Source organism: Haematobia irritans, chromosome 1 (assembly GCF_050003625.1).
Source record: "Haematobia irritans isolate KBUSLIRL chromosome 1, ASM5000362v1, whole genome shotgun sequence".
In the NCBI taxonomy this organism is placed as follows: Eukaryota; Metazoa; Arthropoda; class Insecta; order Diptera; family Muscidae; genus Haematobia; species Haematobia irritans.
In genome coordinates this window covers 164,831,081-164,843,991 of record NC_134397.1, presented here as the reverse complement: position 1 = coordinate 164,843,991, position 12,911 = coordinate 164,831,081, and the positions used below count along the sequence as shown (strand labels likewise).

At 34.1% G+C, this 12,911-nt stretch overlaps 1 protein-coding gene across 1 annotated transcript; it reads right to left on the bottom strand.

The window, feature by feature from the left end:
- Nucleotides 1-2,088: 2,088 nt before the first annotated feature.
- Nucleotides 2,089-12,652, bottom strand: LOC142222109 (hatching enzyme 1.2). Its single transcript, XM_075292069.1, has 2 exons — nt 12,153-12,652; nt 2,089-3,031 (listed from the first exon to the last, which is right to left on the bottom strand). The coding sequence occupies exons 1-2, from the start codon at nt 12,358-12,360 to the stop codon at nt 2,220-2,222; spliced, it is 1,020 nt and encodes a 339-aa protein (XP_075148184.1). The 5' UTR covers nt 12,361-12,652; the 3' UTR covers nt 2,089-2,219.
- Between the last annotated feature and the right edge of the window lie 259 nt (nt 12,653-12,911).

Genomic DNA, 12,911 nt, shown 5'->3' with positions numbered 1-12,911 from the left:
GAATACTTGCTATACAACACCAAAAAGTATTACCTCATCCTCCGCAGAACCCAGACATGAATCTAATTGAACACCTGTGGACATATATGAAGACAAAGCTGCAGAACTTTAACATTTTTAGCAAAGAAACTCTCAAAAATGCCCTTATGGATATATGGAGCTCAATTCAAATTAACCATTTTTTGTTTTTGTTTTTTATTTCCCTAAACAGATTTAAATTTAAATTAATTTTCTTTCCATATTGTAGGCCGGATCCCAAGCTTTAATTTAAGGTATAATGCATATCTATTTAGTTCGTATTTTTCTTGTCGTTTCACAATATATTTCAAATTGATAGGTGTACAACTTTTTTTTGCTGACTGTATAAAAAATGCGATGTCTAGAAGCCCAAGAAGTAAAATCGGGAGATCAGTCTATATGGGGACTATACTTAAACACACCTATTTGTGGTGCTAAAATACCTCTAGATTTCAAATTTCAGGAAAATGAAATAGAAAATACGGATTCTAGAAGCCCAAGAAGTAAACACGAGAGATCGGTCTATATGCGGACTATACCCAAACATGGACCGATACACATAATTTTCGACACACCTCTTTGTGGTCCTACAATACCTCTAGATTTCCAATTTCAGACAAATCGGATATAAATTACGATTTCTAGAAGCCCAAGAAGTAAAATCGGTAAATCGGTCTATATGGTGGCTATACCAAAACATGGACCGATACGCACCATTTTCGGCACATCTATTTGTTGTTCTAAAATGCCTCTAGATTTCCAATTTCAGACAAATCGAATAAAAACTACGGTTTCTATAACCCCAGGAAGTAAAATCGGGAGATCGGTCTATATCCCTTTTCGACCGTGTACGCACAATTGTGCGGGTAAGTTTAAGTCTCTATAATTTCTTTAATATATGAAGTACTGCGACAAGAGCGGCAAAAAAGTAATTGTGTATGCTCTCTCTTTGTCTAAGAATGTGAAGAACCGTTATAAATATTTGTTTTTCATATTAATTTTGTAGTTTCAGCAGTGTACTTTGCGCATTTGTAAAAATGAGTGGAAGAGGTAAGTTTGCAAATAAATTAAAATTATTTAAATTGTGGAATATTTCATCAAACAACTGTTTTCAATAAGAAAACATATTAAATATTGCATGCAAACAGTAACTTCGTGATTATTTTGTGTTTTTTGATATTTTTACGTCCGGACTTTTACCGGAATTGACCGGACTGCATAAATTGTGCGTATCCTGAAAAAACAGGGTACCGGATCAAACTGAACAAACTTAATAATTTAAAATGTTCTATGTACACATAAATAACAGACTTCAAAAATTTATGAAAATCTATCACGTGGATCGGCTATAGCCGATATGGGGGCTATACCAAAACATGGACCGATACTCACCATTTTTGGCACACCTCTTTATGAATCTAAAATACCCCTAGATTTCCAATTTCAGGCGAATTGAATAAAAACTACGGTTTCTATAAGCCCAAGAACCCAAATCGGGAGGTCGGTTTATATGGGGATTATATCAAAACCTATATCGATATCGCCCATCTTCGAACTTGAACTGCCTGCAGACAAAATTTCAGCACGATTGCTTTATTATTGAAGACTGTAGCGTGATTACAGCAGACAGACCGACGGACATGGTTATATCGTCTTAGAATTTCTCCCTGATCAAGAATATGTATATTATATAGTCGGAAATCGTTATTTCAATGTGTTACAAACGGAGTGACAAACTGATTATACCCCCGTCATGGTGGTGGCTATAAAAATTATAAGTGAAACATAAACTTTAAACAGCGAGTATATTTGGATGTCCCTTAAACTATCACATGCTTGAAGATACAGGCAGAATAACAAATGACAAAATCTTCCCATCACATCGAGAAGGAAGCTAGTTCTAGGACATTGTAATCATTTTCCGCATCAAAGTGAACGAAACCAATTTTTCAAATATCAAAAAAAGGGGTTTCTAATTTTGAAGCAAGATATTTTCTAATATTTTACATTTGATCTTTATGGAGGTAACTCTTTAAGATATTTGCGATTAATTATTGTAATAAAAAAATATTTTTTATGCAAATATTGTAATTATAATGATAAATACTGCCCTACGTATAGTATATGTTATACATATATTTATAAACTAATATACATACAATAATAAATCAATATGATTCAACTTTACATTATGGCTAGAGTTATAGACCCAATAAATTACAAAAACTTCGATACATTTTCGCTTGACGTCCCTTGAGACAACCATATAAATCGTTGATTTTGAGGCAATCCGTCTTACTCAAGGTTTTGCGTTGACCAATTCTAACACCGGGTTGTAATGGTGTTATAGAGGGTTTCTTTCCCTTGCTTTTACTAAAGTAAAACTCTCCATAGTGCATCACGGAATTGTAGTCGTAATCAAATGTGTACTTCCCTCGTTTCTTCGAAATAAGTTTGAAATTTTTTCGAAATTTCGGTACAATATTTTCCCAATGCACCTTTATGTAGTTATCACGATCAGCTCTAGATTGCTCATGGTAAATACCAATGGCATGCATTAGTTCATGCATTATCCGACCCTCGCTACTGAAACAATGTGCACTTGTTTCATCAGGTCTTTGCAGAGAAACAACTTGCTCACCACCTTTTCTACCAACATAGGACCAGCAACCTTGTGGTCCATCCTCTGGTGGTGTTATTAATATATAGTCATCATCATCTCCATCATAGGGTACGAATTGTATACAAGTTAATGCATTGAATGTTTTCAAAACTCGTTCTATAGCCTTTCGCTCACGATTGTCATAGAGATAACTAATTTCGAAGGGTATAGTGCCATTTGGCCATAAACGTTTCGGATGTTTCGTTGGGTTGACTCCCAGCCTTAGTGTAATATAAGTGAAAGGATCGATAGCTATGTCACCTTGGAAAAGCCTTGGCATTGTTTCCGGATCATCGCTAGTACCATCTAAATCCACCTCATCATAATTTTGTCCATATGGATCGTAATCCCCTGAAAGTATAATAAAAGGAATTTTATTTAGAGAATTTTTATATTTTAAAGAAAGATAACTTGTAAATTGTATTCGAACCAGAGCTACACTCAAAAAAAAGTGAACTCACTATTTCACTAAAGCCAATTTAACTATATAATAGTTCATGAAATTATTATATTTGGAGAAAGTTTCATTTATTCTAATAATTTTTTGCGTACGTTAGTTAAATGAACTAAAAGACGGGAAAAAATTATACACAAATGAAGTAAAAAGTTTTACTAAATTCGTACTTCTCACAAAATAGTTCAATATTTCTTTAAATTTGTAAATTTTACTACAACAGGGTCCATCATGAACTTCGTATGTCACTAAAGACATTCTTGCAATTTTGAACTCCAATTTTTTCCTTCAAACTACAAAATTTTCTTTAAAAAGTGAAAAAAATTATTTATGTCTAATAAATTTTCTTGAATTTGTCGAAAAATATGTACTTATTTTTGTGATATCGGCGTGATGCCAGCGCTTGTAATACTGTTTAGTTAAAAATTTCTAAAACTATTCAAAATTTTCTACAATTAATCAAAAGTTTTCTTCCTAGTGGGTTCACTGTTTTTTCAGTGTAGTATATGCGAAGAAAATAGTATTTGGGAATTTATTCATATGCCCAAGAAGTAAAATCATCAGACTAGTCTAATAAGTACTTAGTCTACAAAACAAGCATCTTCAGAAAAAGAACACCACGTGGACACTTCCATTAACTGAAAGTTTGTCAATAGCCAAATCAGGCAATGGTACTAAGTACTTATCTTTAGTTTTATATAGATTTTAGTTTTTTCGATCCCTTAAAAATATAAAATATCGAAAAATGATTTCTTATACGTTTCGTTTTTTTAAATCCTATGAAAAAGTCTAAGGACGTTTGTTAGTATTGAAAAACGAATAGCTAAAGCTAAACTAAACCACTTGTACCAAAACACTGAATACAAGTGATCAAAATGCCCCATATTATCATCTAAACCTCCTCAATCTTTAGGTACGCTCACAGTTATCGTTGTTTTGGCTATGGCCAAACACTTTCATCCACAAACCCTGTACAATCACAATAGAAAACGACTTGTATGATATATACCCTACATATATAGACGTTGAATTTCCAGGATTCATACACAAGGTTTCTGTGGAATCCCCAGACTCCCACGTCCAATGTATAACTTGCATAGACATTGGATTCCACCTACGTCCGCAGATCGAACCGTCCTACCCTCACTAGCCACAGTAGCTGAGTCCCCTACTCCTCTAGGCGGATACTCACAAAGCCTAAGTACAGAGATCAAAGAAGACTTCTATGATTCTCTTACCAGGGGTACATTATACTGCTGGTAATGGAACGTCCATGGATTTCCTAGGGCGTTGTTGGGCAAGCACCCACGTTTAGCACTATTGAAGAATACTCCCGTGTCACTTCCCATACCTCCTTGTGTATCAGTCGTGAACGCCCCTTCTTGACTTCACAAAGTGGCAATGTCGTTTTTTATATTAGAGTACAAGATTAGAAACGGGCAATGTTTAGGAGATGCATTTATGCATATACACGCAAAAAAAATTCTTTCCTTCCAAACGAAATTTTAGACAAAGTTCGTTTCTCATTTGCTTTTCGCTGTAAGGAAGTTTTTTTTTGGGAGATATGTATATACTGCTTGTGATAAACGTTTATTCTTTTTCAGGATGTATAAACAATTTCATAAACAAAAATTTCTGGTTAATTGCATTTTCCCTCACATTTTTCTCACTTCTACGAGGTTTATTAGTTCTTAGCACCTTTTTCTGTAATACAAACAATGTAGAAGAAATTATTAGATTTTACAAATTTTTTTAAATTTTACCTTTCGCCTGGACGGAGAATCGAACCGCGGACCATGCTATTTGTAAGTCAGCACACTATCAACTGAGCTACGTAGTTGTTATTGTCATCAATAGATAATTACCCATATAAGTTATATTAATATAGCATAGCTTGCGGCGCCCAGAGCCGATTAAACAAACTTTATTTAACAGAAACAAACACTTAGTTGGGCACCGCGGAGCAGTGGTTGCTACGTCGACCTTGCATGCCAATGGTCGTGGGTTCAAGCGCTGCTTCGAACGAACTTTTTTTTTACATATATTCCAGATATGTTCGGAAAATTCCGAAAGATGCTCAACATTACATAAAGGGTGGTTAAATTGTAAGGGCCGATGTTGAATGTGAACCACACCTAAACGCTAAGTTTTTTTTCCGAATTTTATTTGACATTTCTCTATTTCAGACTTACTCAATTTGAACCATGGAGAGATACACAATCCAACAACGTGTTGAATGGTTCCAAGAAATGGCAACAGTGGATGATCAATTTTCGAAGAAAATCATCTTCAGTGATGAGGCACATTTCAGTGGATTCGTCAATAAACAGAATTGCCGCATTTGGGCGAATGAGAATCCAAGAGTAATTGTCGAAAAACCAATGCACCCACAAAGAGTGACTGTTTGGTGCGGTTTATGGACTGGCGGCATCATCGGGCCGTATTTTTTCCAAAATGAGGCCGGTCAGGCAGTTACCGAGAATGGTGTTCGCTATCGTGAGATCATAACGAACTTTTTATGGCGCGAATTGGAAGATATGGATGTGGACGATATGTGGTTTCAGCAGGACGGTGCCACTTGCCACACAGCTAACGAAACAATGGCTCTTTTGCGCAACAAATTCAATGGCCGTGTTATCTCACGTAATGGCGATGTCAATTGGCCGCCAAGATCATGTGATTTGACACCGTTGAACTTTTTTCTTTGGGGTTATTTGAAAGAAAAGGTGTACGTCGATAAGCCAGCCACAATTCAAGAGCAAAAGGATGAGATAATTCGGCACATTAACGGCATAGAACCTCCATTATGCCTTAGCGTCATCGAAAATTTGGACCATCGGATGAAGGTGTGCCACCGAGATCGCGGCGCCCATTTGGCCGATATTTTGTTCCATACATAATTGAGTAATACCAATATATCATAATAAAATAAAATTACAATAATTTCCTAAATAGTTTGTGTTTTATTCAAAATCAACATCGTCCCTTGAAATTTTAACCACCCTTTACTATATTAAATTTTTACTATGACCTGTAATATGTGTCTTATTAAAGACTTAAAGTTAGAAAAGAACAGTGCTTGATACAAACGAAGTGGACTGTGTTGTTGGTTCAAAAATATTTTTTTTTATTGAAAAAAAAAATTTATTTGAAAAATTTTGTAACAAACGATTTTTTTTGGTGATAAAAGTTTAAAATTTTCGAAGAAATTCAAAAAACTTCAACAAAAGAAAAACGTTTTCGGTATACGTTTTCCAAACGTTTTAATTTCAAAAACATTTTCAACCAAAGATGCTAAATCTTGAAAATAAATCTTAGCCTATATTTGAAGCGTTTTTAAGATTAAGATAAGAAAAAAGATTGACTTAGTTCAAAGATATACGGCTTTTAAAAATCCAAAATTTAATAAAAAACACTTTTAAGCAAAGATTATAAACTTTATACACGCAAAGAAAAAAAACGTTTGGAAAACGTGTACCGAAAACGTTTTTCTTTTGTTAGAGTTTTTTGAATTGCTTCGAAAATTTTAAACTTTTATCACCAAAAAAATTCGTTTGTTACAAATTTTTTATTTTTTCAATAGAAAAAGTTATTTTTGAAACAAATTAAAAATCCAAAATTTAATAAAAAACACTTTTAAGCAAAGATTATAAACTTTATACACGCAAAGAAAAAAAAAACGTTTGGAAAACGTGTACCGAAAACGTTTTTCTTTTGTTAGAGTTTTTTGAATTGCTTCGAAAATTTTAAACTTTTATCACCAAAAAAATTCGTTTGTTACAAAATTTTTATTTTTTCAATAGAAAAAGTTATTTTTGAAACAACAACACAGTCCATTTCGTTTATATCAAACACTGTTCTTTTCTGACTTTAGGTCTTTAATGAGACACATTTTACAGTTCAAAGTTTAATGTACTACATTGTAATGTTGAACATTTTTTCGGAATCTTCCGAACATATCTGGAATTTATGTAAAAAAAAACTTTGGTCGAAGCAGGGATCGAACCCACGACCCTTGGCATGCAAGTCGGGCGTAGCAACCACTGCACCACGGTGCCAAATGTTTGTTTCTGTTAAATAAACTTTGTTTTTTCGGTTCGTGGGCGCCGCAAGCTATGCTATATAAATATAACTTATATGGATATTTATCTATTGATGACCATAACAGGTACATAGCTCAGTGGTTAGTGTGTTGGCTTACAAAGTGCATGGTCCGCGGTTCGATTCTCCGTCCAGGCGAAAGGTAAAAAAAAATTTTAAAATTTATAAAATCGTAGAATTTCTTCTACATTGTTGGTATCACAGGAAAAGGTGTTAAGAACTAAAAAACATCGTGGATGTGAGAAAGATGTGAGGGAAAATGCAATTAGAGGGAAATGCAATTTTTTTTGTGTTTGTCCTTATGAATTTGTTTTTACATCCTGGAAAAGAATAGACGTTTATCACAAAAAGTATATACTTTTCTCCCAAATACACTTCTTTACAGCGAAAAGCAAATGAGAAACGAACTTTGTTTGTCTAAAATTTCGTTTGGGAGGAAAGAATTATTTTTTGCGTGTATTAATTAAAGTTTTATTAGTTTAAAGACATTTGTCCTTAATATTTTGCAAATTGCGAGTCCTAAAATTTACGTTGCGTAATTTTTATTATCACTTAAATACCTTTTTTCAGTGTTATATCACAATTAAAACTCGATTTCCAGTAGAAATTATGCTATGTTTCAAGTAGAAACGTCTTTAAAATAAAGTGTTGAAAAACATGTCCTCTATTTGAACGATTTTTTGCTTTGTAGTCAAGATGCAAAAAGACAACAAATTTAAAGACAATTTCATTAATTTTAAAGAATTTTTCTGAATTATTAAAGTCAAGTTGACCTTAGTCCAAACATATTTTCTTTCATGTAATGATACCCATTATTAAGTGAAATAACTTAAATATAAGGACAATACGACTTCATTGAAAAGTTTATCGACTTTTGGACAAGGAAAAAAACTTTATATTAGAGAAATGCGTCTTCTATGCTAAGCAAAATTTGCATTCGTATTTTAAAGACATGAAATCTTTGACCTCACGACAATATTTTTTTCAGTGCAGTATATGCTCACTACTAATTATGCAAAAATTTGTCCATTACGATCCATAATAATAACAGGTTGGCTGATAAGTCCCCGGTCTGACACATAGATGGCGTCGCTAGTATTAAATGCATATTATTTTTATATAGTACCAACCTTCAAATGATTCGTGTCAAAATTTGACGTCTGTAACGTCAATTAGTTTGTGAGATAGAGCGTCGTTTGTGAAGCAACTTTTGTTATTGTGAAAAAAAAATGGAAAAAAGGAATTTCGCGTTTTGATTAAATACTGTTTTCTGAAGGGAAAAACTACGGTGGAAGCAAAAACGTGGCTTGATAATGAGTTTCCGGACTCTGCCCCAGGAAATCAACAATAATTGATTGGAATGCAATGAAATGTGCACGGAGGACTGTGAACACAGTGGACGCCCGAAAGAGGTGGTTACCCACGAAAACATCATCAACATCGACAAAATGATTTGGAATGACCGTAAAATGAAGTTGATCGAGATAGCAGAGGCCTTAAAGATATCAAAGGAACGTGTTGGTCATATCATTCATCAATATTTGGATATACGGAAACTCTGTGCAAAATGGGTGCCGCGCGAGCTCACATTTGACCAAAAACAACAACATGTTGATGATTCTGAGCGGTGTTTGCAGCTGTTAACTCGTAATACACCCGAGTTTTTCCGTCGATATGTGACAATGGATGAAACATGGCTCCATCACTACACTCGTGAGTCCAATCGACAGTCGGCTCAGTGGACAGCGACAGGTGAACCGTCTCCGAAGCGTGGAAAGACTCAAAAGTCCGCTGATAAAGTAATGGCCTCTGTTTTTTGGGATGCGCATGGAATAATTTTTATCGATTATCTTGAGAAGGGAAAAACCATCAACAGTGACTATTATATGGCGTTATTGGAGCGAAATCGCGGCAAATCGGCCCCATATGAAGAAGAAAAAAGTGTTATTCCACCAAGACAACGCACCGTGCCACAAGTCATTGAGAACGATGGCAAAAATTCGTGAATTGGGCTTCGAATTGCTTCCTCACCCACCGCATTCTCCAGATCTGGCCCCCAGCAAATTTTTCTTGTTCTCAGACCTCAAAAGGATGCTCGCAGGGAAATTTGGCTGCAATGAAAAGGTGATCGCCTAAACTGAGGCCTATTTTGAGGCAAAACAGAAGGAGTACTACCAAAATGGTATCAAAAAATTGGTAGATCGTTATAATCGTTGTATCGCTCTTGAAGGGAACTATGTTGAATAACAAAAACGAATTTTGACAAAAAATGTGTTTTTCTTTGTTAGACCGAGGACTTATCAGCCAACCTGTTATACGTCCCATGTAAAACGAAGCTTTCTTTGGCCTTTGTAGATTCGAATCTGACACTAGTTGTTCAATAACTTAATAATATCAATTCCTTCATCTTCATGTCCAATAAATACTTGAAGTTTGTAATAATATGTAGAATAATTAATTTGGACCAAAAACCACCCTGTATTGATTGATTTCGGGTTAGCATAAAATTGCACGTTTTCTTCTTTCTACAACGAGTTTTTTTTTCAATTTTAAATTAAGATTTATTAACACATACTCCAAAAAAAGTTTACTTGGATCCAAAGATTTTGACAATCCCTTAAGGATTTTGGTATTGATTCCGAGCCAAAGATGCGGCTTCTTTCAAGTAAAGAACTTTTTAACCGTCCTATCTGGCTTTAAATCTAGGACCAATAAAATTAAAATTAGGATACAGATCTCATTTATCAAATTTTAATTCTCATTTCGCGGTTTATTAATAAACGGACTCACGTTCAAACAAATGCCAGTATAAAACATCTAAATTATAAAGGATACTTCAAAGTAAAAAATGTTTTCTTAATTCCAAAAAACTTTAAACCAATGACGCTAAATCTTCAAAATGAATCTTAGCCTATATTTGAAGTGTTTTTATCTTAAATACAAAGTTTTAATATTTCAGTTAATTTAAGGACGATTTCTTTAAATCAAAAATGTGTTTCTTTACTTTAAGAAAAATTAGCCTTAGTTCAAAGACATGAGACTTTAACGGAGGGACGCAAATTTACAAAATCTGTGTCCTAAATTTAATGCAAAAAATTTTTGAAGCAAAGATTATAAACTTATCTAATTATACAATTAGTTTTCGAGCTTTATGGACAGATAGATTAATGCTATGGTCACACTGGGCAAATATTTGACAGAGATCAAAAATGAATCCTTCGCCACAGCCATACCAGCTAAATTCATTAGCTGATGTTGGATATACACCATCATAGTAGGATTATTTTCAAAAAAACGGTATTCAGATGATTGGAAAATGGTTGTGGAAAATTTTTTGACACTAATTTTGGTCAAATATTTGCCTAGTGTGACCATAGCCTAAGGAACATGGTTAATAGAACCATTAAAAAGAAAATCTATCTGTCCATAAAGCTCGAAAAATAATTGTATAATTAGATAATGCATTTGGGAGCCACCGTGGTGCAATGGTTAGCATGCCCGCCTTGCATACACAAGGTCGTGGGTTCGATTCCTGCTACGACCGAATACCAAAAAGTTTTTCAGCTGTGGATTATCCCACCTCAGTAATGCTGGTGACATTTCTGAGGGTTTCAAAGCTTCTCTAAGTGGTTTCACTGGAATGTGGAACGCCGTTCGGACTCGGCTATAAAAAGGAGGTCCCTTGTCATTGAGCTTAACATGGAATCGGGCAGCACTCAGTGATAAGAGAGAAGTTCACCACTGTGGTATCACAATGGACTGAATAGTCTAAGTGAGCCTGATACATCGGGCTGCCACATAACCTAACCTAACCTAGATAATGCATTTGGACGTCAATTGCCTGTTTCGGTATCAGGCTAACATGAAATATAATAAGCAAGGATGAGCCCGTCGTAAAACTAGGAAAACACGACTAATGTACGCGTTAGAATTGTTGTTGTATCCTGGAAACCAGTTTCTGTTAATTGTCATATGTTGTAGTTGACTGTAGAAACAATAAGCATTATTCGACAGTTCACCAAATTAGCTTTCTAAAAATAAATTTCGTGTTGTTGAATTACTATGTAACAAAACGAAATAAAAATAAGATATGGGACTTGTAAGTTATATGAAAAGATGATGTACAGTGGGAGAAAAGAAGATTCAATTTGTAAGAGGTAAATTCACATATGTTTTCTCCATAAGGAGTTAACATAAAGGGCCCAAAATTGAGTTATCTCTCCCAGCCAGATCTATACTAAAGGCTGTGGAAAGGTTCTTTCGCCCGAACCGAAACATGGACAGTCCAGGCGTGTATAGATTTGTATCTGGCGTTTTCTTTTCAATGGCTCTATTAACCATGTTCCATAATCTATCTGTCCAAAAAGCTCGAAAAATAATTGTATAATTAGATATAATGCATTTGGACGTCAATTGCCTGTTTCGGTATCAGGCTAACATGAAATATTATAAACTTTATTTTTATTAAAATTTTATTATTTTAAAGAAATTTGTCCTTAATATTTTGTAAATTTCGCATCATAAAATTTAAGTTGAGTAATCTTTAATATCAAGTAAATATTTTTTTCAGTGCAGAAGGAACAAAAAACAAAATAATTGGTCCACAACTTTGTATTATTTTTTGGTTGTAACAATTTAAATCCATGGTTTAGGACATATGAGCATGACTCTCCTATAATATTTTTTAATCCCCATGGATACCATGGATTCATTTATATATTGAAAATAGGAAATAAAAACACGTTCATCATTTGAGTTTTTATTATTCGCGGTTTTCAGTTTCTATTTTGCTCAATTTTTTTTTTAGTTTTATTTATTTCGTTAACTTTGGTTTTTGATTTCACTACACATTTATCATTGGTATTTGGTTTAAAATAATCAATTTAGTTTTATAATCGAATTTCACATAGTACACACCTCCACCGTCTGTGTCTCCACCACTAGCGCCAATATTGGGAAATTCATGCTCAAAAAAATCCACTCCCGCTGGATAATATTTACTCGACAATTTGGCTGTATTTGCTAATTGCAAATACGACGAACATATGCAAATAACTCCGATTATCGTCTTTAAATAAAAACAATAGTTACGTCTATTAAAAATCATGGGCAAAACCATTGTCATTCGCACTACCACACACAATAGATATTTCCCAACTGTTGTTTTTTTTTACATGAAATAAAATATTCCTTCCATAAATTCGTATTTAATTCGAATCGATTTAAGATGCAAATCATCAATGATTTATTTTCTAATAGGTTTTGTTTGATATTCAATGAATCGATTTATTGTATTCGAAATATTTAGCATTTTTCAAATTTTAGTTGGATTTTATGTTGGAGTTTATAGCGGATATCGATGTAGAAACGCGCGCGCATGCGTATTGCGACTGAATGGGTTTGCGACTAAGGAATAATGTTATGTTAGTTGCAAGAGTTGAACAGCGATTAAATAAATAATAGCTATGGGGGCTGTTGATAAATTTGTGATATGATACCGGCCAATCGACAGGCAAAGCGGATGGGGAATGCTTGGCGACGAAGAAGTCATCGAACCAGCCCAGTTTGTATACTTTCGCTCTGATTTGGAGCTGATATTAAGTTGTATGAGCTAAACGTAATGTGAAGACATTACAGTTTAACATATGATAGCTATCAATAGGAGATACTCTCTTT